The sequence below is a fragment of the Phycodurus eques genome, chromosome 18 (genome assembly GCF_024500275.1).
Source record: "Phycodurus eques isolate BA_2022a chromosome 18, UOR_Pequ_1.1, whole genome shotgun sequence".
Classification (NCBI taxonomy): domain Eukaryota; kingdom Metazoa; phylum Chordata; class Actinopteri; order Syngnathiformes; family Syngnathidae; genus Phycodurus; species Phycodurus eques.
In genome coordinates this window covers 4,069,262-4,095,816 of record NC_084542.1, presented here as the reverse complement: position 1 = coordinate 4,095,816, position 26,555 = coordinate 4,069,262, and the positions used below count along the sequence as shown (strand labels likewise).

General features: G+C 42.9%; 2 protein-coding genes across 4 annotated transcripts in view; one reads left to right on the top strand and one right to left on the bottom strand.

Annotated features, from left to right (window-relative positions):
- The first annotated feature begins 1,111 nt into the window (after positions 1-1,111).
- On the top strand, positions 1,112-18,478 carry znf395b (zinc finger protein 395b). 3 transcript variants are annotated; one of them, XM_061704525.1, is made up of 10 exons: positions 1,112-1,292; positions 6,626-6,810; positions 8,059-8,234; positions 8,313-8,425; positions 10,629-10,828; positions 12,799-12,899; positions 13,303-13,591; positions 16,624-16,719; positions 17,247-17,353; positions 18,203-18,478. In XM_061704525.1, exons 2-10 carry the CDS (start codon positions 6,688-6,690, stop codon positions 18,312-18,314), a joined length of 1,317 nt encoding a protein of 438 aa, XP_061560509.1. In that variant the 5' UTR covers positions 1,112-1,292; positions 6,626-6,687; the 3' UTR covers positions 18,315-18,478. The 3 variants fall into 3 exon arrangements, with proteins under 3 accessions (XP_061560509.1, XP_061560510.1, XP_061560511.1); XM_061704526.1 differs by lacking the exon at positions 1,112-1,292 and adding an exon at positions 1,337-1,547; XM_061704527.1 differs by lacking the exon at positions 1,112-1,292 and adding an exon at positions 2,879-4,568.
- A 2,997-nt stretch (positions 18,479-21,475) lies between these two features.
- The window catches only part of pnocb (prepronociceptin b), a 34,385-nt gene continuing 29,305 nt past the window's right edge, over positions 21,476-26,555 (bottom strand). Inside the window, exon 3 of the mRNA XM_061704528.1 lies at positions 21,476-22,290. Within this exon, the coding sequence (XP_061560512.1) occupies positions 21,655-22,290 (636 nt within the window). The 3' untranslated portion in view covers positions 21,476-21,654. The remainder of the gene's footprint in view (positions 22,291-26,555) is intronic.

Here is a 26,555-nt window from a genome sequence, read left to right as displayed (position 1 = left end):
AACACCTTTCCCTTCCCACAAACGAAGACAGCAAGCCGGTGACATATTAGACAGCCTTGCCGCCAGTCTAGTGAGCTAGCTAGCTTGTTAGCTCAGTACCTCATTAGCTCGTGGGCAAAAGTAATAAACAGTTAACTGTGGCTTATTGGACGGCCCCAACGCCGGTCCGCGAGACGTAGCGCAAATAACACAAAACATTTCAGGGAAGCTGCATTAGTTTTTTTCCCGGGTTGTAGGCATAGCTTGATGGCTAACTGCACGCTGCAGTCGTAGAAATGGGCCGAGTTGTTATTACTAAGTAACTTGCAATTGCGCCGATTCTCCACTGATGGGATGAAGACACTCAGTACTTGTATAGTGGGGGAGGGCCGACTCATACCAGAAAGCCCAAATGCGTACTTGGGCTTGTTTTTAGCACACAAAAAAATCTGGACAACTGTAGTGATGACAAATATTTTAATGGTATATCTCAACAATTCAGTACTAACTTGTTCTCAGTCTAAAGTTCAAACATATTTAATGTATTTGGAAAGAATCACGGAAATACATTTACAGGGTCTTTAACATAGCTCATAACACATTGTGCTAGTTGTTATTTGCCAATTTCATAGAGTCCATGGTAAATATGATAGCAATGCCATTCTTCTTTTTTTTTTTTGCCGGATAATACTACCACATGAATGTAAAATCTGAGTTTCAGAAACAAATGGCTAGTCATGAAATTGCTTACTGTGTAATATGTGGTAACATTCAAATGTATTTACAATTGTAAATTAAAAAAATCAAAATAAAATGTTTGGCAAATTTTCATTTCACTTTTGTAATGATTTAAAAATATTCAAAAGAAATACTTTGATGACTGTAATGTATATATATATATATATATATATATATATATAAATATATAAATATATATATATTTTTTTTTTTTTTTAATTTATTTTTTATTTTTTATTCTACTACTACTGCTAATAATAATAATAACAACAATAATGAATTCATTTAATGACATGTAGGTCCCAAATCCAGACCATGCGGGATATGTGATGATGCTGCGCTAAATCGTCACCGCCTCACCTCGTATGTCGCTATGAGCGCTGTGTGGCCAGCTGTCGGCCCGGCATTGCTCGAGCAAACACACACACGTAGACGCACGTAGCACAGAGCAACCCAACCCCCTTCTTCCCTTCCTTCCCCCGGGCACTGACTGCCGGGCCAGGCGACCCCCTACCGTCCCCCGCCGCCGCTACTGACTGCAACGAAGAGACGGATTGACCGTCTTTATCGACCGAGTAAGTGCAAGAGTGTTTTTTTTTCTTCTTCCTCACCCAATAAGATTGGTGGAACAGTGCATGCAAAAAGCAAAGTGCATGTTTTGCTTAAGCTGTGTGCTCGAAACGCGAAGGAGGAGGCGGTTGGGGGTGTATTTGCTCACAGTGTAAGCGTCGCCGGGTGGAGATCAGCGATGAAGTGCAACTTTCGCTTAGCTAAATGTGGTATTTATTCGTTGTTGAGGAGCAGACGTGAAAACAACCAATGTGAACAGGGTAGGGGGCTTGCCTATATTTGAACTTGTACTCGACATTTATGATCCATTTTTTTTGTGGACGCAGCTGCGTCGAATGTGCGGCAGAATGTAAACAAACATGCATGATCTTTGTGCGTGCCCTTTGAACTCATTTCTGCTGGTGTTTGTGGAATTCGAGTCGCATTTGAGCTGCCTCAAACGCGGCTTAGAGTGATGATTATGATTGTTTTTTTTGTGTTTGTTTGTTTGTTTCCACCCCGTTCTGTAAGCCACAGCGTTGACACACTCTCGTTTGCTTTGCCGTTTGTATCGAAGTGGGATTTTGTCACGCTGGCGTTTTGGCTTTGCGGCGTCCATTTTTATGAGTGTATCAGCGTGAAAACACGGTTATTTTCGGCACTATCCCGTCGTCCAGCACAGCGCCTCCCGGCGAAACTCGTGTCCGAACACGTTGTCAGGAAGGGGGTGTGTGCCCAAAAATGAGCGGCCAGCCAATCGGGGGAGACGCCTGCCCACATTTATGGCGCTTGTTTACTACGCGTTCTCGATTCTGATTGGTGGAACGCTTTGCCAGGTTTAGAGCTGCATTCGGAGGCACACAAGAGGGTGGGAAATTCGAATGTTAGTAGAACGTAATGGCTGGCGAAACAGTACAGGAAACGACAGCAATAGCCTCTCCCACGTGCTGTTCGATGAAGCGCTAATCAAAATTCAGTATTACAGTAACACACGGATCACAATGTGTGACTAATGACCAAACTGAACATTTCCCCATATAAATCCTTTGAACCTATTAGTCGCATGCAATGCAAAATACAACAGTTCAGCACAATGCAGATTACAGCCTCTTTATTGATTCACGTGCTGATCACTACAAAAAGCGCATATAGAAAATGTAATTTACAGTATTAAAAAAAAAAAATACTTTTTGTTATATATTTAAAAACTGGCGGCACGGTTTTCTCCGGGCACTCCGGTTCCCTCCCACATCCCCAAAACATGCATGGTATGTTGATTGAATACTCTAAATTGCCCGTAGGTGTGAATGGTTGTAATTTATTTGAATTATCATTTTACAACTAGGCACGGCAGGACAAGATTAGCCAATCAGAGAGTGTAGTGACAGGAGGCGTAGCCGAATAGTCTGTCAGTCCTTTCCACAAATAATTGACACTTCCCTAAAAGTTATTATAATGACTTATGTTAATACTATAAATATATATATATATATATATATATATATAAATATAATAAATATGGCGGCACGGTGAGCGACTGGTTAGAGCGTCTGCCTCACAGTTCTGAGGACCGGGGTTCAATGTTCTCCCCGTGCATGTGTGGGTTTTCTCCGGGCACTCCGGTTTCCTCCCACATCCCCAAAACATGCATGGTAGGTTAATTGATTGCCCGTAGGTGTGAATGTGAGTGCGAATGGTTGTTTGTTTGTATGTGCCCTGCGATTGGCTGGCAACCAGTTCAGGGTGTACCCCGCCTCCTGCCTGATGACAGCTGGGATAGGCTCCGGCACGCCCGTGACCCGAGTGTGGAGAAGCGGCTCAGAAAATGGATGGATGGACACTAAATGTGCCTGAAAGTATGATCCCAAAACACATAAATAGCACTTCAAACACTTATAAACACATTGCTGTACCCTTAAAAATACAGTACTCGGAAAAATACAGTACTCGGAACCCATGTAAAGGTTTCATCGCCTTATCATCTTATTACATGCAACAACATTGATGGATGACTAGTTTTGAAATCAGAAGTGAAGGATAATACTCGGATAAGACGCCCGTCAGGATGTCCAAACCGGCCCGTGGGGTAAGTTTTAGTTCATTTGTCCATATAGACTCTTATTTTCAAACCCTCGCTTTTATTTTGGTACAAGCACCGTAGAACCGGAAGTGCTGAGAATCGGAGCTGAGAGAGAAAAAAGACTGCATACCATCACATCTGCGCAGTAAGACGTTTTGTGTAACTGCCGCAGAAGCGTCGGCTGTATTACCTCATATATTGTTTGTTAATTCCATGTGAAAGTGCAGTTAAAAGTTTGTGAAGTTACATGGGGCATGTTTTATTCAATTGCTTTAAGTGACTGTGAGTGTAGTGGTACAGGCTGCTGCCTTAAACGCAGATGGCGTGCGTCCGATTCCCTGTCAGTGCACCAATTCCGAGCCAGTCCCGGTCCCGAGCCCGGATAAAAATCCGCGGATTGCGTCAGGAAGCGCAAAGTGTAAAAACTGCCAAACAAATCATGCGAGTGACTCGCTGTGATGACTCATGATAGGGAATAAAATTAAAAGTTACTTCTTTAGTGAGTACAAGCTAATTTGATGACTGATAATATGTTTGTAAATGGAGTCGGGCTGCTTACCTCATATAGATTCATTGTTTGTGTTTTAGCTCAATTATGCCAGCTTTTTTTGGCTAGGTTCCTTTTTAAATCTATGTAAATTTAAAAAGTTATTTTATAAAAGACGGTGGACGACCGGTTAGCACGTCTGCCTCACAGTTCTGAGGTTGCGGGTTCAAATCCAGGCCCGCCTGCGTGGAGTTTGCATGTTCTCCCTGTGCCCGCGTGGCTTTCCTCCGGGTACTCGCATCCCAAAAACACGTGTGGTCGGTTGATTGAAGACTCTAAATTTCCCGTGGGTGTGGATGTGCACGTGAACGTTAGGCGGCACGGTGGCCGACTGGTTAGAGCGTCAGCCTCACAGTTCTGAGGACCCGGATTCAATCCCCGTCCCCGCCTGTGTGGAGTTTGTCTGTTCTCCCCTTGCCTGCGTGGGTTTTCTCCGGGCACTCCGGTTTCCTCCCACATCCCAAAAACATGCATTAATTGGAGACTCTAAATTGCCCGTAGGCATGGCTGTGAGTGCGAATGGTTGTTTGTTTCTATGTGCCCTGCGATTGGCTGGCAACCAGTTCAGGGTGTAACCCGCCTCCTGCCCGATGACAGCTGGGATAGGCTCCAGCACGCCCGCGACCCTAGTGAGGAGAAGCGGCTCGGAAAATGGATGGATGGATTTTATAAAAGGTATGCTGTGATCCACTGTGATCTGTAAGTTATGCATATATACATGAAAATGCTGATTTATAATATTGTTCAGATTGCACTCACTTTTGTTAAGACATTTCAGATTGTTCATACGATTTGAAACAAGCTTTTCAAGATAACTATCAATAAACGTGAATATTAAAACACGACACGGAATAAAATGTGCATAGTGTACAGTACTACTGTCCATTGCTGTATGTTAAAGTATAAAAGGTGTTTAAGAGTATAAGAAAGGTTTATGAGTATGGTAGGTGTTAATAGGAGTTTAAGGAAGATTAATACAGCTTTCAAATCAATCAAAAACATTTGTGGTCGCTACTTCGCGAATTTCACCAACTGCGGGTTGGTCCGGACCCTAACGCCCACGATAAACGAGGCATTACTGTAAACTGGTCCGGCCCACCTTCGATCAAATTGGAGTGAATGTGGCCCCTAAACCAAAATAAATTTGACACCCCCAGTGTCGGTGGAATTTCTACATACACACGAAACAACCTTTTTCCTTCTGCCGCGGACGTTTGGTTGAGCGGGAGTTTGGCGGAGTGGACAACTAATTAGATTTATTTTTGCCACGAATTAAAGAGACACTTACTTTAGACAGTATTTTGCCATGAAAATAAACAAATGATTTTCTTTTTTTTTTTCTTTTTTTTTTTTTTTTTGCCACGTTGCAAAAAATTGTGACGAGGCGAGTTTTTCCGCCCATGACAGGTTCCAAAAAAAGGTGAATTTTGTGAATTTGTTGAGGGTCCACTGTTATGCAAGTTGCAACATTTAGTTTTTCATTTTCTCCCAAAAAAAGTATGAATCTTCATGACAACATTCAAGTACACCCAGGAAAAGTGTTTGGATGATTTGGTGCGAAAACAAATTAAGTATCGTTTCAGCCTTGGCTGAGATATGCCGTCAATTGCGTGCCACTCTGGTTAGTATTCTAGTAAATTGTTGTAAATAGCATTTCCAGCTGGAATTTATACAGAGTTGAAACTTTTACGACCATTTTTTTCTGCAGATTTAATTACATATTTCACAGTTAATCCAACTTTGTGAAATAGTTTAGGAGGTGAATTTAAGATTCAAAACAATGATTAAGTTTCAGCATTTGCTAAAAAATAAATGAAGATATTGAGCATCTGAAAGCATTTGAGCAACCAATTTGGTCAGAAGAATTAAGGACAAACTACAGTATGCCAAACCAGAAAAGAAAGTTCCTGTTTGTAAAGTTCTCTCATTTGATCTTGGATTATTGCTACTTCTGCAACATGCAGCGATAGCCCCATTTCACCCTTGCGCTGACAGGTCATCATGAATCATCAGATGACATCCACTCAACGTGTTGTCTGTCACGTATTTGGGCAACACACAACGACCCAAAGCTATTCGATTTGGCCACACGATCTGAATGGTGGTTTTCTCCAGATTCCTGCAATAACATTCAAAGTTTCATTTGTACAGTGATATGTGACAATGACGGCTTTGGAAAATCTCACTAGACCCAAAGCAGCCATTTTTTAGGTTAATAAACTTCAGCGAACCAAACTTAATACAGTATTTAGTAGTTCGTTCCAATATAAGCATATTCATCACGGAGAATGTTTTAGAGAGGGAATCTAGTATTTCAACAAATGTTCTATTATGGAATGTTCCATGAAGTCAGTTAACAGGAGCACATCATACATGTTGCACGTGAATTTCCTTTTTTGGCACATTACTGCCTTTTGTTGCTCGAGGCAGAACTTGTGAGCAGAAAAACTAAGGTGTCATGGTGCTGTCATCAGACTTGTTCAAGCGGGAATTTTAGAACCTCATCACAAACATGTCATTCGCCATCAGTTAAAGGGGGAAGGTGAAAAAGAAATTACTTTTGGGAAGCAAAAATGGTTAAATTAAGCATACCGGGGAGTTTCATTATGGGAAATGTAAGCACCACACCCACACTCCAGACATTATTGACCTGTTGCTTTCAAATCATTGTGGAAGTTATGTTTTCATATGGTTGCTTCACATCTCATGCTTTTGCGGTGCGTCACCCGCAGGGAGGTTTGACTCTGTGCTCGACTGCTGAGTCCCCACACTACGCAGCAGCGGCAGCAGCAGCATGGCAGCTACGAGATCCCAGGACGGGGCTGAATCCGAGCCAGGCGGAATGGCAGCAGGGCTGCAGGCATGCGTGTCCGACATGCTTGCCATCAACGGACCAAACACGCAGCAAAACACTCTGGTGAGAAGACAGACTGAGATCAGTTTCCCATTCTAGATAGATAAAGGGGACATATTATTGAAAAAAATGCTTTTTCATTGCTCATTCACAAACGTTGGTGCCTTACCCATCCATCAAGTTTAGAATTCAACAACCAAGTAAGTGAGTAACTCAATTAGCCAGTGGTTGTTTTATGCTCTAGTGTCACGCAGCTCTTCAAGTTCATGGTTATGAAAGTGGTACTCAACTTCTTCATGAGACAGAACTGCGCCCCCCAAAACTGAGTGTTTTGATAAGCAGATTTTACGTGTATTTTTGAGGCAGTTTGGCGTAAGAATGCCGGAGGTCTTTTGTTAAGACATCTCGGAAATGTTTTATATTGTGGGGGGGGGGAAAAACATGCTTAATATGTCTCTTTTAATTTATATGTCATCCACATCAGGTTTATTTATACCTGGCACCATACACAACATGCAATACACACTGTTGGAGGGACAGTCGTTGGACTAAATTCAAAGAATCAATCCATTGTTATTATTTTAAATATTGTTAGTGTAATTATTTTGGATGACAGAAAATAGTAGGGCAAGTGTGTTACGCTGGCAGATATTGTTGCCTTCCAATGAAAATCATATGTAGCTCCATGTTTTTTTTTTTTTGGATTAGAAATTAATGAACATTTGGAGCTGAATAAGAGGTATTCTTTTCGATGGAAAGCAATGATATCTTTATTGTAGTTGTAACTTTCCGGCGTTTTGAACTGCACCTATGAGAAGCAAAAAAACAACAACAAAAAAACAGCTCTTGTATTGGATTTCGTTATATTGTGCAAGTGTACGTAATACTTTTCTCTGTTTATTTCCTTCATGGCAGTATATTGGCAGTTATAAATCCTCTTTTTGAGCGCTGAAGTCATCCCACCCAAATGGGATCATCCATTCTTGTCCCTCTGTTACTGCCTAGTCAGTGGTTGGCACTCGCTTCCATTTCATACTGCCTCCATTGTTAGCCATATTGTCTGCAGGCAGGACACCACAGATGGGCAGGAAATATTTGTTCAACAGCTTTACCCGTCCGTGGCCACAGCAAAACTCCAGTTCCGAGGTTTATGTAACCAGCTTAACCGAAATAACCGGTGTATGCCTCAGCACATTGGAGCGTTTAATGATTTGCTTTACTGCCGCCATACACAATAAATGTAGTCTTTGAAGTGAATTGGCATTGAAACAATGGCTCATTTGGAATTTTACCTTTGAACCACCGATGAAGATATACACACAGAACTCCGTCCAAGATCCGTTTATGGACAGAAATATTCACAAGAACAAGACGGTCCACCTGCAGCGTGAGCTGGAGCGAGGCTGGAGCATCGTGCCCGCTCCCCTGCAAACAAGGGCCCCTGCAATGGACCCATGCGTGGTATCAGCTAGAGAGCCTGCATACAGGTGAGAGATATGTTGCACTGTACGAATTAGTGAGTGAGCTCAACGGTCTGCTTGCAACTTAAGCTCTGTTGTCTCCAGTTTCCGTAGCCCAGAGTCAGTGGAGATGGATGAGATCATGGCGGCCATGGTCCTGACCAGCCTATCCTGTAACCCTGTGCTCCAGAGTCCTCCACAGACAGAAACTGGAACAGGTCTGTGGCACATGGTTTTGAACATTTATCATCCAGCCATCCATTTTCTTTAGCACTTGTCGTCATGGGGAAGCTAAAGCCTATCCCAGCTGACTTCCCGTGAGAGGCGGAGTACACCCTGGACTGGTCGACAGCCAATCGCAGGGCACATATAGAAAAACAACCATTTGCACCTATGGACAATTTACAACCTTCAATTAATTTAGCATGTTGGAGTACCTGGAGAAAACGGACGCAAGCACGAAACCGGCAAACGCCACACATCTCTTCCAAGTTGGAAAACGTCATTAGATTCCACTCAATATTTGGCATTTAAAAAAATTCTGGAGCAGGATGGATCATTTGCATAATTTTTATTAGGGCCTCACAGATTCATCGGCCAATATTAAGCCCTTTTCAAATTGGCAATCATTGGCCGATCTTTTGCTGAGTTTTTATTTTATATTTATTATTTATTTATTTTTTCACACATTACAACATGACACAAAGATAATGACGTTCAAACAAACAAAACAATTGGCAAACGGTTGCCGATTCTTCTCTCTCTGTTGTAAAGTTAAACAAATACTCAAGGATAAAGTAAAACAGTCAAATGGTCTGCCTGTAATTCAGATCTTTATTGTCGTAAGTGTTCAGGGACCCAAAAATAAGTGACATTATTTATTATTATATATATTTTTAATTAATCAGCCAGTTATCAGAATTTTATTCTGCCAAATATTGGAATCGGCATTAGCCTAAAAAAAAAATCCATATCGGCCATGCTCTAGTTTTTATAGACTGTAAAGTTAGCTCCCTGCTCCTAGTTAAAACATATTAGTAATTCCCTTTGAGCATCATTATTGCCCTATTTGAATAAAAATGCCTTAGTGTAGATTTATCATCCCTATTTAAATATCATAAAAGCAAAACAAAAATAAATGCTGGCAAAGTGATGAGGAAAATATCAATAATGAATCAGGGAACAGAGGGGGAAACAAAGGGAAAAAGAAATATGATGGTAAATCTGTTTGGCTAAGGAGAAGCACATCACAACCTTGGCACCCATATGGGACACCTGCTGTTCTCTGTAGGATGGGCAAAGTGGAAAGCAGCAGAGAGCACTTCTACAAGCACAAGCGTCTAAATTTAACGCGGATTTTTCATGACCAACCATTTTCCTAGGTTTTTTTTTTCTGGATTTAGCCACTCTCCAAAATGTTTTCTTTAAACGTTTTAAGACCCGAAATACAGTGCAGCCGCCCTTTATCATGGGGGATACATTCCCAACCTGCTCGTAATGGATATAAATATGATACAGAGAGAGCATATAAAACATTTTTTATTTAGTTTTATCCCTCCCACACACTTTCAAAACATTTATACTTAATGGAACACACTTAAACATATTAGAACACACTTTGAAGTACTCTTAGTGCATGTTGTCACTCTTTCGCTGTCAAGAAATGGGAGCCTGCCTTATAACATCACTTTGAGGAAATGAAAAGAAGACTCACTCTCACAGTTGTCCAAATAAGAGGCAAAACATGCTTGCTTCACGCTGTTTATTTGGAATCCAAGTTAAAGTTTACTGTAAAACTGACACATAAAACAAAAGAGAATGATTCATTGCACAGTATATCATAACACCAAAATGTTCATCCAAACCATATAATTTCACCTAGCAAAAGTCTGCTAGCGTAATGCTAACATATAATGTGATACAACATAGACCGGCTCATAGAAATTAGCATAGATGTTATGTAATTATGCACCTTTAAACCACTGCTGCTTTACACACACGGAGCACCAACACATACAAACATAACATCCGGCATTCCTCACAGGCATACGTATCTTGATCTATCTCGACTATTACTGCATCTTACTAGTGGACCTTCTCTGCCTCTTCTTCTTGCTCTTAATTGCGCTGCATTTACATGAAGTAGCCCTCGGCATGTCGCGCCGCCACGTGGCTCCGCACTGAAGGCGTGCCACTCGAAATACAGTTGCTCTCCAAATGTGTCAGAGCTGTTCTCGACCTGTTCTGTTTATTGAATGACATTCAATTTAATTAAATTCAGACTTGCCTGTTTACTGTAATAACCCATTAAAAAAAAAAAAAAAAAAAAAAAAAGATATAGCCGGGGCGTCCAAGATTAACCATGACACAGAGGGGTTTCAGAGTAGTCTGTAAAACTAAACTGAATCTTTCCTCATCTAGTTGGCTACTCATCGTCAGCTGACATGGAGTGCGGCGGCGGCGAGCTCTCCGACAGCGGCAGCAGCGGCTACTGGAGTTGGGATCACGGCAATGTGAGCCCGGCCCCCTCGCTATCCGTCCCGGAGATGGACAGCAGCCCGGATGAAGGCCTGAACATGGAGTTGGAGCAGGGGGAGGAGATTAATACCAAAAAGCCAAAGGTACGCACTTGTGAAGCATAGGGCATACCTGTAGATTTTTCCACCTGCTACTACTTCTTCTCATCCATGCAAAACCCACCCTGGCACGGGGAGAAAAAGCAAACTCCACACAGGCGAGGCCGGGGATTGAACCCCGGTCCTCAGAACTGTGAGGCAGATATGCTAACCAGTCGCTCCCCGTACCAGGGGACGTGTCAATTGTGAATTTTAGTTTATGCCGTGGGCAGAATGGATGGCAGCCTGTGTGAGCACTCTTACACGACACCATCAGTGATCTCATTGTTAGCCGTTCTTCAAATTCATCTATGTCAAAGGATGAATGCCATTGTTCTTTATGATCGACATCAAATGGTCGAGTTAGATGAAACTTCTTTCGACAAAGTTATAAAACAACCTCATAAAGAGGCAATTATTGAGTGAAATGTTCAGAGCTGAGCATTCAAAACAATGTTGAAGTGCATCAGTCTTCTTTTGTCTGATTGTTTTCCACCCATTTTGTTATCGCTCAACCGATTCAAACTCAATCAAAGAACAAAATGTGCAGCTCGTTCAAGACATATGAGCGATTACTTTTCTTATTCCAAAGACTTATTTTTTCTGAAGTGTCGGACTTTATTGCCAGAAGATCACAGGCAAGATAATGCGCACAAAAAAATTTGAATAATGCATCACAGATGCCATGGTAGCAATTCAAAACAAAGCATCCAATCAGATTCCGCTGGTATCATCCCCTTGACTGCACACAATCCTATATTTGGGAAGTATTTTGGGATTGCTGTGATATTTGCTAATGTATCGTATTAACCAGTGTTACATCCTCCGTCTTTGGCATTTTCTTTGACCGTTGGCGGCACCTCTCACTATTTACAACTTCATGGAGACATTTCAGAGGGAAATGGAATTTAACAATATTTTAAATTCTATTCATCCATCCATTTTCCGAGCCGCTTCTCCTCACTAGGGTCGCGGGCGTGCTGGAGCCTATCCCAGCTGGCATCGGGCAGGGGGCGGGGTACACCCTGAACTGGTTGCCAGCCAATCGCAGGGCACATACAAACAAACAAACATTCGCACTCACATTCACACCTATAGGCAATTTAGAGTCTTCAATCAACCTACCCTGCATGTTTTTGGGATGTGAGAGGAAACCGGAGTGCCCGGAGAAAACCCACCCAGGCACGGGGGAGAATACGCAAACTCCACACAGGCGGGGCCGGGGATTGAACCCCGGTCCTCAGAACTGTGAGGCAGACGCTCTAACCAGTCGTCCACCGTGCCGCAAATGCTATTCATTTTATTCTATTCTAAAAAAGTAAAACAAACAAAAAATGTATCCAATCCAGTATACATAATATTGACAAAAGAATAAAGACCGACAGTACCTCCTAAGCAATTAGTTAATCAATCACAGGTTGACTCCCTCGTACAATCTGAATCTTAATTCTTCATTTTACCTCAACATTTTGGACAATTGTATGCTTCCTGTAAAACTATATGCAACTCTGTGGTAGGATTTTTTTTCCCGGTATGGCTGCCATGCTTGGTATGGAAGAATTTGACTGAGAGGTCCCGACCTCAACCCCATCAAACACCTACGGGATGAACGAGAATAGAGATTATGTACCAGGTTTTCTTTGCAAGCTATCAATGGCCTGTTTAAAAAAAAAAAAAAAAATATATATATATATATATATATATATATATCTTCCTGGAAGTGTGCAAGCTGTTGGGACCCACTTCATATCATGTTCCATTTTCATTTTACAGGCGTCCTAATAGTTTTGTCCATGAAGCAGCTCACTTTAGTGTGTGCCATAGAAGCTTTAATAAACTGCAAAACATGTTAAGTGTCGTAAATAACTTGGCTTTGTCCAAAGTATTGAGAAAGGTAGAATTTTGATGATGACAATTATGCTGTATAGAGTACATGATGTACTCGTACCTTACCTTGACATTGTTCTCTGTCACAGAGCTCTTTCAAAGGTTTGTACAAGTGTCTGTGGCCCAGCTGTGGCAAGGTGCTCACATCTTCCGTCGGAATCAAAAGACACATCCGAGTCCTGCATCTGGGGTGAGTTTGTCTCTTCGCCAGTTCATTACGCATTACATTTTGTATGAATATATCTCTAGATTCCCCTCAAGTTTTTTTTCAATTGTTTACATTTCAGTATTAAGATGTATTGCTTGTCGTTGTTGCTCTATGATGGATTTGTAGAAATAATAATATGAGGATGTTGAACAGCCATTATTTTTTTATGAGCTTCATATCTTCTTTCTGTGGCAACCTCGCCATGGTAGACTGATGCAGACAGCAACAACGTTAAAAAAACAGGAAGGAATAAAAATTTTAAGTGGTCGGAGAAGCTCTGACTTAGCAATTGAACATGAAGAAACAATGAGATTTTATATCTGGGCCACAATGGTGCTTCTTTAGCTAACAGTTAAAAAAAACAACAACATGCTTTTCCTGACAGCAATGGGTCAGATCAGTCGCAGAGAGAAGAAGACTTCTACTACACTAAGATCTCCTGTGAGGCAGTGGACAACAGCATTGCACTAGTTCCTTCCCAGCAGGCTCTGGGACAAGCAACCCCTCTCAGCTGGGCCTCGTGCAGCTCACCAACCGGTTTGGCTGTTCAGATCCCGACGGCACACAGGCCAAGGTCCAACTCCAACTCTGGCCTGGGCACAAGCCGGCCCAGTCCGCTCAGCCAGTCGGCCCCCAGCAGCTTCTGGCAGATCCACACAGAGCATCTCTATCAGGTTAGTTTGGAGAACCGACATTAAACATTCACCCATCCGTTGTCTATAGCGCTGTGAGTGAGACGTACACCCTGAACTGTTCCCCAACCAAATGCAGGGCACATACTGTATATAAAATAAAAATAAAATAAAATAAAAAAAAAGAGAGAACCACAATCCCACCTATGGACAATTTAGACTCATCAATAAACCTAACATATCATTATCTGGAATGTGGGAGAAGTCTGGAGCCGAAATTCAAACCCAAAACAACAGAATTGTGTGGCAGACGTGCTAACCACTGGCAGACCGTGATGCACAATGAAAGCATGTATCTCTCAATAGTTTTTATATTTGAAAAACAAAACTTGTTTTACATAAATAACCCAGATGTCCAGTATACACTAGTTCTGAAAAACAGCAACGTGTACAGCACTGCACTTTCTATTCCAAATCAAAACATGAAGACAAATTGTATAAAAAAAATGTGTTCTGTGATCGAAAGTGAAGAAAAAGGAAGCTGTTCAAATTAATAACATCGAGAGTTCAATAAGTTCATTCTGTGAAAAGAACAGGTGTCAAGCAGGTGGCCCTTATTTACGTACAAAGGCAGCTGGTTATAGTGCATTCCTCTCTGACAGTCTGAGTAAAATGGGTTGTACCAGAGTTCAAGAAAAACATCCATCCATCCAATCCATTTTCCGTGCTTGGGTCGCGGCCGTGCTGGCGCCTATGGCAGCTGACTCTGGGCGAGAGGCGGGGTACACCCTCAACTGGTCGCCGGCCAATCGCAGGGCACACAGACAAACAATCATTCGCACTCACATTCATACCTACGGGCAATTTAGAGTCTTAATTGAAGACTCTAAATTGTATGAATGCACTCACATGCATTCATACCTACACACATTCCAAACACATCATGCATGTGTTTGGAATGTGGGAGGAAACCGGAGTGAAAAACCCACGCAGACAAAGGGAGAACATGCAAACTCCACATAGGCTAGGCTGGATTTGAACCCGGGTCCTCAGAACTGTGAGGCAGATGTGCTAAAACAGCATATGTAGAACTGATTGGAGAATGGAGAGGGGCAAATATATCAAGTGCAGTAAATTATGGGCCATCCATCCACTCATCCATTTTCTACCGCTTATCCGAGGTCGGGTCGCGGGGCCAGTAGCTTTAGCAGGGACGCCCAGACTTCCCTCTCCCCAGCCACTTCATCCAGCTCCTCCGGGGGGATCCCGAGGCGTTCCCAGGCCAGCCGAAGGATGTAGTCTCTCCAGCGTGTCATGGGTCGTCCCCGGGGTCTTCTGCCAGGGAGGCATCCATGTCAGATGCCCCAGCCACCTCATCTGGCTCCTCTCGATGTGGAGGAGCAGCGGCTCTACTCTGAGATCCTCCCGGATGACCGAGCTTCTCACCCTATCGCTAAGGGAGAGCCCGGACACCCCGCGAAGGAAACTCATTTCGGCCACTTATCCGGGATCTTGCTCTTTCAGTCACGACCGACAACTCGTGACCGTAGGTGAGGGTAGGAACGTAGATAGACCGGTAAATCGATCTACGGCTTAGCTCCTTCGTTACCACAACGGATCGATACAAAGTCCGCATCACTGCAGACGCTGCACCGATCCACCTGTCGATCTCCCGTGTGCAACTCCAGAGTGGAAGAGAGTCCAACCCCTCTCGAGAGGACTGGTACCAGAGCCCAAGCTGTGATTCCCCCCCCCCAGTGCAAAGGGCTTTTTTACATAAAAAATACAATTCAAAGATGGCAGAAAACTGAGCAAACCAATATTAGGCGCAAGAACGCAGTTTGTACATTGTTCCACAAAAATCCACTCGCTCAGTTTTAATAATATACTATGTTTGTCCTGCATGTCCCCTAAATTATTAGGCCTTCTCACCTTGCAGTATAGGGCAGTTAGTTCACTCTGCTTTGTTGAAAGATCCCTGATGCGTCTCCTTTGCCCTGTGGCTTGTTCAAACCACCATACGTGTTTGCGACACGATTAACGGCGTTAAATATGTACATCTTATCGGGTGACACCGATTTTAGGAACCTCCCGTGGACTTTCAACCAACTGACAACCATTGTTGTGAAGAAAAAAAAAATCACCGTTGTACTTTTGATTTCAGAGCTTGGCCTCGTCAGTATACTTCTCGCATTAACTTTGGTTCCCAGCATGCATTGCGCCATTCAATGCTGAATTTCTTTTCCATAATAAGGACATACATCCTTATCATTCAAGTGTGTTTATGTTACCTCTAGTTCATTCAAAGTCTGCATTAACTGTCGGCTCACATTTATGTTGCATTGTGTGCGATATCGTAACCTCCCGGTCAGTGCGGTTTTATGGCAAGCGAAGCTGAGCTAAGTGTTACCTTGCAATTTACCAAATATATAAGACGCTAGTTTGCTCTTCCTAGTAATTACGCAACAAAGCCTCCTTCCCCGAGGGAAAAGAGCCTCCTTTTGTCTTGTATGACTCATTAGCGCCACAAAACATTCATGGCTGACAACATCTCTCAGCAAACTAGGTACCATTCCGAGTGTGGCCCGGGTGACACCAGTTGCCATTTCTGATTTACGCTGTAGCCATGACCTGCCAGTGGTTGCCTTGAATTTGGCAAAATAAGCTATACTGACCAAAGTTCCTGGTGTGGAGTACAGCAGCCAACATTAGCTTATTTGGCCTCAACCTGACCTGTAAATGAAATGGGTCTTCTGATGGGTGAAATTGAGACAAACAAATATTTGATACAATAGGATAAACAGCCGGTCCAGCAAAGCTAAATACAGTTGAACAAATGGAGACATACTAAGTTAGAGTTGCTCACAGTAAGTTAACTAAGCTAAACTCACACTATTCACTGCGTAGAGTTGCAATTGAGGAGGGGGAGAATGAGTTGTAGCAAAGTGGTGGTCTGTGTGGATGAAGGCCTTCAAATTTTTTTTTTTTTTTTTTTTTCTGTCCACAAACAAGATGCAGCCAAATAGTACATCACATCTCAATGAATTTAATGACGCTCATGTGGTGTCTTACAGGCCTGTAGCCCTGTCCAGGCACCCGTGGCCCCAAGAAGTCCAGGGTGCCACACTTTGACCACCCCAACCGCAGCCTCTGGCCACAATAACGCTCAGGTGGGTCTTCTTGTAGCCCAACTCTGTCCACCATGTATGGATCTGAAAACAGATGTAGATACATTACATATATCGGTCTACTGTTTTTTATTTGAGTGTTTTACATTTATGACTTGGAAGTGTTTTTCATACCAAAACAGTTTGCTGCAGTTTTGTTATGTCGCCCATTCATGATTATACTACTGGATTAGTGTTGGTTATTGATAGATTACGATGCAATTTGATTTATGTACAAATTTGGGTTACAACCCTTGTATCCAGAGTGTCTGTGTTATTTTTTTAAATAGCATTTGGACGACAAAATTGGAGAGAAAATGGAAAGAAAAGAAAAGAAAAACTTTTTTTTTTTAATTTTGTACAATGGTTACACAGTGAAAGGGAGTAATGTATAGTTGTTCTGGTATGTGGCTGACTCACAGTTGAAAAGATCACTCTGCCTCTGAAAAATGCAACAACCACAGGCCGAGTGTAGGGTCTTGCCTCTTCATCTATTAAAGAATGCCGCTGCGGTCGTCTGTCTCCCTCAGATGGTGAAACCTCGCTGTCGGTCTGTCAGTGTCGGGGAGCAATGGCTCCAACAGAACAGGCTCCAGACAATGAGCGCGTCGCCCTCGCGCACTCACTGCTCTTTCAGGTGAGCCGTCACATATTTCTGTTAGCGCTCACCGCTGCTCCGTCGACATATCCCGCCTGCCGTTAAGATTTAAACGGTACCGAAGTGCACGCTGTCCAAACACATCACATGCCAAATGACAACACATAACTGTAGAGACTCTGCAGAAAAGCCAATACCCATTTTCTTTTTGGTAGCCGCAAGATAAATATTTAGCTTTGTCAGTTTATGAGATGGGCATCGCTCTGGAGGAGGATCGATGCGTCTCAAATTTGAAACGCGCTATTCAAACTGCGAAGGCCCTACAGGACGCATAATCATTGAATCATTAACTATTTAAATTTCCCAGTACATGCGGGACAGGTTGGACGACTGTCTGCTTTTGTATTAAAATTCATTCTGTTGTTTAAAAAATAAAGCGCCAGACACAACAGATGCCTTTCGTCTCCAAAGTATCTGGAACAGAGCAGAAATAAAACTGTTTCAAAAACGGCACTGTATAAACGCTCTGTCCGGCAAATCTGTTATGAACCACATTCAAACTGTAACATGTTAAGCTACGTGGCTTATCTTGACTCTCATCTTCAATACATTTAATAGCTTTCTGTAAGTCTCTTTTACAATATTATTATTAGATCGAATACGAATATTAGATCGGATACTCTGCTGTTGATGAAATGTGTAATTTGAACATGTTCGCTGTACCACAGCTGTACGGTACTTGCCTTAAAAGCCGATATATTCCCTCTATTATCAAGGTAGACTGTGGCTAGGTACAGCAATATTGATATGAAGCAGACCAGGTCAGAAAATCAAGATATCAAATTCAAAGGTTTATGTACAATATGAATGCCCTTGTTTAATTCGCAGGAAAGGTCGCGGGGAGGCCAAGAAATGTCGCAAGGTCTACGGAGTGGAGCGCAAGGACCAGTGGTGCACTGCCTGCCGTTGGAAAAAAGCCTGCCAGCGTTTCCCCGACTAAACTGCACAGTGGATGGATGGATGGACGGATGCATGGATGGAAGGATGGATGGATGGATGGATGATAAAATACAATTTTATCAAAAAAGCGGATATAGTGTATATAACAGCCAATGAGAAAGAAATTCTTTTCACGTGTCATTGTTTTTGTTGTTGTTGTTTCTTTGGGGTTTTTTTTTTTTTTTTGTTTTTTTTTCCAACCAGCCTTTTTCATAGGCTGACACACCAGATGGTTTGTTACAAAACAATTTGAGTTCCACCAATTCATATGGGAAAATCCAGAACTGCTTGGGAAAAACATTTTCTTAAGTGGTTGCAATGTGCCGAAGAGTAAGTTTGCAGCAGCTAATTTAAGAAGCAGACTTTTGCTGAAATCAGGAAGAAGAAGTGTAAAAGTGAGCCTTCATGTTTCTGTGGATTCTCGCAAAAAAAAAAAAAAAAAAAATGCTCCAATGGCTGCAGCCATTCGAATCTCTTCAACATTCGGATTTCTCCGGCCATTTATTATTTGTCTGTTTATCCTTCCCTTGGGCAATGAAGGTTTGTGTATGTTTGTAACCTGTCAGTCTGCCATGATGCTAACTGTTGACTGACGATCATGTGACGTACTCGGCCTACAATACTCTCCTACTTTATTCAAAGGTCATATAATTACAGCCCTTGTAACCCTTCTGTAGCGTATTAGACTGCTTAGATTGCTTGTTTGTTTAATCCAACACTCTTCCGGTGGTTTATGATGTATATTATTATATTGTGTGCTTTGAACATTGTACAAGTATTTTGTACCTTTTTTAATGTCTCATTAAGCCTAATGGTTTGCGTTCTTTTTCCATGTTTATGGCACTTTGGTGGAATATAAAATCACACAGATAAGCTACAGTACATTTGGTTTCATTTAACCAGATTGCTTCCATAAAAATGGATACTCTTCCTGCCCCATATGTTGGCAAACAATCATTGTTGATGGTTGTGATGAAAAGAGTTTGTAAAAGCAATAAAAAAAAAAAGAAAAGAAAAGGCAGTATATTGTTACACAAAAACACTGAGAATTTGAGACACTTTTCTTTTCTGCATGAGAGTCCACAAAAGAAATAGCAAACTATTTTATTCCTGATTTTCTATACACATTTTTACGAAGACTTACAACAATGACTTAACGTTAAAAATATTTGAAATTTACATTGTATTCACAAATGTCATGATGTGATGTGAGTGCAGAGAAACACACACGCATGCATGTGCACCGTTTCTCAAGCATGCTCTACACACACACACAAACACACGTATACACACACAATGTACAGACATCATCACATCTCAGAATACACTATTAAGATGTAAAACAATGACTGTGGCTGCGAGTAAAGGAAAATGAACTTTTTTTTTTGTACAATAATGACCGTGGCTGACATGCACCGTTAATTCCCCCCCTCTGCTCTTAAAAGATACATTAAGATGGCATCATTTAAAACTCCTTTGCCTTTCCACGGTGTGCCACACACCCAATGACAGGCCCAGGCCATTTCCAGCTCCACTGACCTCAGTACAAATGAGTCTTTCCTTTCCGTATAACAATATGTTGGACCTGTGACTTGATTTCTGCAACATCACAGTTAGAGTTGTTTAATTACTAGCTGTAAGGCAAAATCTACTAACGAACCAATGAATATTTTTTTTTTCCCTCGAGAATTCAATAGCTGAAAACATAAGGTCATTTTGGCAAAACTCCCTAATAATCTTCGGAGGGCAAAAAGTTCCAGGAGATAACCGTGTAATTTCCGTCTCATTCCACAGATAAGAGAGTTCAGAGCAAATGGTTTGTTGTGCTTCATAATTTCATCGTGATTGCAGTGTGTGGGGTGGAATAAAATCCACTTTATTGCACGCTGTTGGCAGCATGCATCCTTCTCAGGCACTAGAGGGCAGTATTATTTCACCTTAAAAGACTCCAGGGTACCGTAAAGTTTTGTTTTTTGGGAGATTTCGAAAAGAGATGCAATTTGTTGAGTTGTCAGGTAGAAAAAGCAACAATTCGATCGCTTGTCTTTAATTTATGATGCAGAAATAGCAGGGGGGGGGGGGGGGGGACAACTATGATTGTTAACAGTGTAACAATCTGTGTGAGCCCAATTACAGCACTGGTGTCAAACTCAAGGCCCCCGGCCGGATCCTGCCCCCCCATGTCATCTTATGTGGTCCGTGAAAGTTTACCATGAAAGCAATGATAACCAAATGCAGGGGCAAATATGTAATATGTAAGTAATGAGCCCAATTGAATTTAATCCTCTAATAATTGACTTTTTTCCAGAAATTTAGAAACATTCACAGTTTGTAGTTTAAATACTTGTCTGAAGGTTGTTGTTGTTGTTTTTTGTAGGTTTTGTTTAAGCCTGTCCACTTCCTGTCAGACATTATGAAAATAACGCCGTTGTTGGATGCCCGTAAGAAGCAGAGAGCTCTGACTGAATTTCCTCCAGTGGAAGGGGAGCCACCACTAAACATTTTCAAAAGGTTGCAAAATGTTGCAGCTTCCTCATACACATTTAGCAACCTTTTGAAAACAATTTATAAGTTTGACACCCCTGATTTAGTCATTTCATTGTAAAGATTGTGACTAAATTTGTTCCTGTTTACACAAAATATATGCATTTTTTGTTGTTGTTGTTGTTTTGCATTGGGTTCACTGATTGTACCGTATGTGAACCTTAACTGTGAACTTAAAACCGAGGTACATACTGATCCCGAACTGTGTTTTTTTTAATTTATTTATTTATTTATTTTTTTGACATACCGGGACTGCGACACCCCTAGCGATTATGCATTCATGTGGTTTCACGGTGAAAACCGGCTTCCTGACGGCAACTTAATGTACAATGTGGCCCGTGCTAAAAACAAGTGAATTCCAGACTGACTCCACTCATCTGAGTTGGGAGATAGCATTAGGTCCAATTCAAGAGTAGAATATTGAACTCCCAAGTCTCGACATTTCAATTTATTCAACACAACTAATGAAAGCTGGCTGGGCTGTCTGGGCTCCCAAACTAAAGTGCAAATGACTTTTAAGTACCATTCATGAAAGTGCGGTCAAAAGTCACACCTGGTTTTTCCAATCTCATTTGGCCCTGTCTCTCTCGTTACACCGACACACAAAAATATATTCAATTGCACTTCTCTAATTCTTTTATTTCACAGGACGGCATGTTAAATATTGATCATGGTCAAAGCATTCCTTGTTTTACTTGTTGGACACAAAGAGCTGATGACAATGGAGGAAGTCACAGTTCAGACTGTTGAAAAGATGATTGGTTGAGGTATGCGGAGCAGGATTTTGGGCAACATGTTTACAGTTTGTTTTGCCTCCACACTCTTGTTACCGGGTAGATGTTGAAGCGGCCGCTGCGGCTGCTCCTCATGCCAAGGTACTGCCTGAGCAGCTGGTTGACCCGTTTCTGACTGTTCCATTTTCGGGCAGATTTACGGACGCCTATGAAGCCTCCGTAACGCTTCTGTAGGTGTCTCGCGGGGGAGCCAATCAACTTCCTGTAACCGTGGCGGCCCCGCTGAAAGCCGCCAAAGCGTTTGGATAAGCTAACGGCCTTTGAGCTTTCATCCTGCTCGCTGACATTCCCACTTTCCCTCTGCTCGCCTTCTCCGTCATCCAGATGGAGAGCCAGACTCTGCACGTCCTCCCCCGCCTCCGAGGATTCGAGCAGAGATGAGTCATACTGGACACGGCGCGGCTCAAACGGGGCCTCATCCAGGTCCTCATTCTCCTCTTGGAAAGGTTGCGCGGCTGCAGATTGCAGTTCACTATCAGAGGTCAGATCCAGAGAGGTCATTTGCAGCTCTCCCACCGTGCTTTTGAGCAGGGCGCCTTCCTCGGCAAATGGAGGGTAGATGGCAAGCTTTAGGGCGCTTTCACACAACTCCCAGGTGAGCGAGGAGGAGACCTGACCCTTGCACTCCAACAAGCACGCCTGTAGAAAGAAGGAAGCAGTTTGTGTTAATACAGATAGTTGACATGGGTGGGGTGAGACAGTACAAAGCATCCATCCATCCATTTTGTAGAGCAGCTCATTAGGGTCAAGGGTGAGTTGGTGGGGCCTACCCAGCTGACTTGTGGAAATTTGAACGTGGGCCGCATTTGGCCCGCGGGCCGGATTTTGGACACACGCCTGATTTAGAGCATGGCCATATGCAGAAAAATGGAAGGAAGCTTTCATGAAACATGCCAAAGCCAATTCAATATGCTACAGGTCAGCAATTTCCAACCAGGGTGCCGTGGTACCCTAGTGTTCCGTGAGAGATCATCAGGGGTGCCACGGGAATCTTGACTTTATTTGTCCCAAAAGTTTAGGTATTAATAACAAATATATATTTTTTCTTCATCAACAGCAAAAGGCAGTGAAAGGCAGAACAATGCTCCTCCATTAGATGGCGGAAGATACCGTACAAAAAAAAAATAAAAAAATCTCTGTATCCACCTGTTGCCATTCATACAACAGAATAAGTAGCGTCATTGCTTCTTGTGTTTATATCAGCTTTGAGTTCAATTAAATAGGATCAGATTTCCCGCTAAGAAAGTCAACTTATGAGTAAATTGAGACGAGATCATCATTATATCACTGTTTTTGTTTGGTGGTGTGCCATGAGATTTTTCGTATGTAAAATGGGTGCCTTGGCTCAATATAGGGAAACAGAACGTCACCATATGCTAAACAGTTCAACATCCATCCATCCTTTCAGCCATCTGTTTTCGAGACAGCTTGTCATTAGGGTTGCGGGCAGACATTTGGGGGGCAGGCGTTCCCAGGCCAGCCGAAGGACGTAGTCTCTCCAGCTTGTCCTGGGTCGTCCCCGGGGTCTCCTCCCGGTGGAACGTGCCCAGAACACCTCACCAGGGACACATCCGGGAGCCAGCCGAATCAGATGCCCCAGCCACCTCATCTGGCTCCTCTCAATGCGGAGGAGCAGCGGCTGTACTCTGAGATCCTGCCGGATGACCGAGCTTCTCACCCTATCTCTAAGGGAGAGCCCGGACACCCTGCGGAGGAAGCTCATTTCGGCCGCTTGTATCCGGGATCTTGTTCTTTCGGTCACGACCCACAGCTCATGACCATAGGTGAGGGTAGGAACGAAGATCGACCGGTAAATTGAGAGCTTCGCCTTTCGGCTTAGCTCCTTCTTTATCACAACGGACCGATACGAAGTCCGCATCACTGCAGACGCTGCACCGATCCGCCTGTCGATCTCCCGTTCCATTCTTCCCTCACTCGTGAACAAGACCCCAAGATACTTGAACTCCTCCACTTGGGGCAGGATCTCATCCCCGACCTGGAGAGGGCATGCCACCCTTTTCCGATTGAGGACCATGGTCTCAGATTTGGAGGTGCTGATTCTCATCCCAGCCGCTTCACACTCGGCAGCGAACTGCTCCAGTGAGAGTTGGAGCTCACGGCTTGATGAAGCCAACAGAACCACAACATCAGCAAAAAGCAGAGATGCAATACTGAGGCCACCAAACCGGACCCCCTCTACGCCTTGGCTGTGCCTAGAAATTCTGTTCATAAAAGTTATGAACAGAATCGGCGACAAAGGGCAGCCTTGGCGGAGTCCAACCCTCACCGGGAACGAGTCCGACTTACTGCCGGATATGCGGACCAAACTCTGACTCCGGTTGTACAGGGACCGAACAGCCTGTATCATGGGGTTCGGTACCCCATAATCCAGAAGCACCCTCCACAGGACTCCCCGAGGGACACGGTCGGACGCCTTCTCCAAGTCCACAAAACACATGTAGACTGGTTGGGCAAACTCCCATGTACCCTCAAGGACCCTGCCGAGGGTGTAGAGCTGGTCCACTGTTCCACGGCCAGGACGAAAACCACACTGCTCCTCCTGAATCTGAGATTCGACTTCCCGACGGACTCTCCTCTCCAGCACCCCTGAATAGACCTTACCAGGGAGGCTGAGGAGTGTGATCTCCCTGTAATTGGAACACACCCTCCAGTCCCCCTTCTTAAAAAGGGGGACCACCACCCCAGTCTGCCAATCCAGAGGCACCTCTCACCGTGGGCAACTCCAGAGTGGAAGAGAGTCCAACCCCTCTCGAGAGGACTGGTACCAGAGCCCAAGCTGTGTGTGGAGGCGAGTCCGACTATATCTAGTCGGAACTTCTCGACCTCACACACCAGCTCGGGCTCCTTCTCTGCCGGAGAGGTGACATTCCACTTCCCTAGAGCCAGCTTCTGTAGCCGGGGATCGGATCGCCAAGGTCCCCGCCTTCGGCCACCGCCCAGGTAACACTGCACCCGACCCCTATGGCCCCTCCCACAGGTGGTGAGCCCATGAGCAGGGGGACCCACGTTACCCCTTCGGGCTGTGCCCGGCCGGGCCCCATGGGTGCAGGCCCGGCCACTAGGCTGGGCCCTTTATTTTTAACCTTAATAAAAATATTTAACTACATTGCAGCAGCATTTTTTAAGATCCTTTTATCACTTTTGATGATAGAAATGGGACTTTGTAGTAAACTGTTAGTGTGTTTACTCTTGGTTAAGTATACTTTTAGGATTTCCACTCTTCTGGAATGTTTTCATGTTGATTTAATTTTGAGTTCACTACACTATTATACACTTAGAGTTTATTGGTTGATCAAAAGTTGTTTGAATTGGGAAAAACATTGCTTACTGTGTCAAATATTTGTATTCAAATAAAAATTGAAAATTAATAAAAATGTTCCTGCGACCCTTGTGAGGAAAAGCGGCTCAGAAAATGGATGGATGGATGGATAAAAATGTTAATTCAGTCCCACCACGAGTGTTCACATTTGACTATTAACTGTGGTCAATGTTTGTTTTTTTGACACTTTTAAAAAGAATGTTAAATGTGTGAAATGCATGAGACACATCAGTTACCTCACTTAACTTCACTGATGTGTTACTGTTTTCCCATATATTTAACATTGTTGCCTTGCTTTTGATTTTTAACAGCTGAGATGGTCTCAGCCAATTATTTACTGCTGTGTCTCCAGCAGTAAATATAATGTGAGTCTACAATTTTTTGATCAAGGTATACACTGAAGAAAAGGGATCATAATTGGAAGAACTTCCTTCCCACGGGCAGCATGTATGCAACAGGTGAACTAAATATTACCGACCATTTTATTAGCTGTGTAAAGGATGTTAGCTTTTTATTGTCGCTACTTGTTAATTGTTTTTTGTTTGTTTTTTTTGTTTCGATAAATGTCATGTTCATTGCCTTTACTTCACTATTAACTTACGCTTGCCTACGCTTATCTTTTATTATTTTCAACTTTGTGAAGAGTTTCCCTCCACAAGGCCCTATCTGTCACTGGCATAGATAGATGAATAAAGATACATTATTTATACAAAAAAAAAAAAAATCATCATTTTTGGACTAGTTGACGAGTGCTTAGCACATCTGCCTCCAAGCTACAGTCTCCTATGTCTAATTTGCGCATTCTTCCTGTGCTTGTGTGTATTTTTTCCAGGTACTCCGCCTTCCAAGGTTCGGTAAATTAATGACTGAATCATCCATGTGTGTGAATGGTTTATTTGTCTATGTGCCCTGCGATTGACTGACGACGAGTTCAGGGTGTATCCCGCACCCCTCCTCCCTCCCAAAGTTTCCCAAAGTCCCACAGCACTTTTTGTCAATAAGAGGGTGGTAAAAAAGTGTATCTGGAAAATTGGTGCCATTAATACAAAGTGATTCATCATTCATGATGTAAAACTTCGCCAAGTTCATGCTTAAACATGTCCCAGGCTCACAAGGGCTTCATCTGGTTGACCGACTTGTCAGGAAATTAATTGGGCTCTCTCTTACACAGCGTTCACAGCACAGCAAAAGTCATGAACTAATAGAACATGTCCATCATGTGATAAATGCGACATCTACTTCAGCACAGTGACTGACAGAAGCAAATGAGCACAAAATACAAATCATTTGGATGTCATTTTTTTTTAGACAGGCTCTTCAACCTGAGGAAATATCTGAGGAATGATGTATGATGTTTTGAAAATCAACCTTTTATATAGAGAGAACTTTTTCAGTGAGATTTTAGTGACCTTTATATCTTAATATCGCCACATTTGGCTACATGCCTAAAATCTCTCCGTGACTTATGATACAATGATGGACACTTCACGCTCAAAATCTAAAGTAAGTTAATAAGTAATACATTTACAGTGGTCTATTTTTTCCCCCTGTAAATAGGATAGTC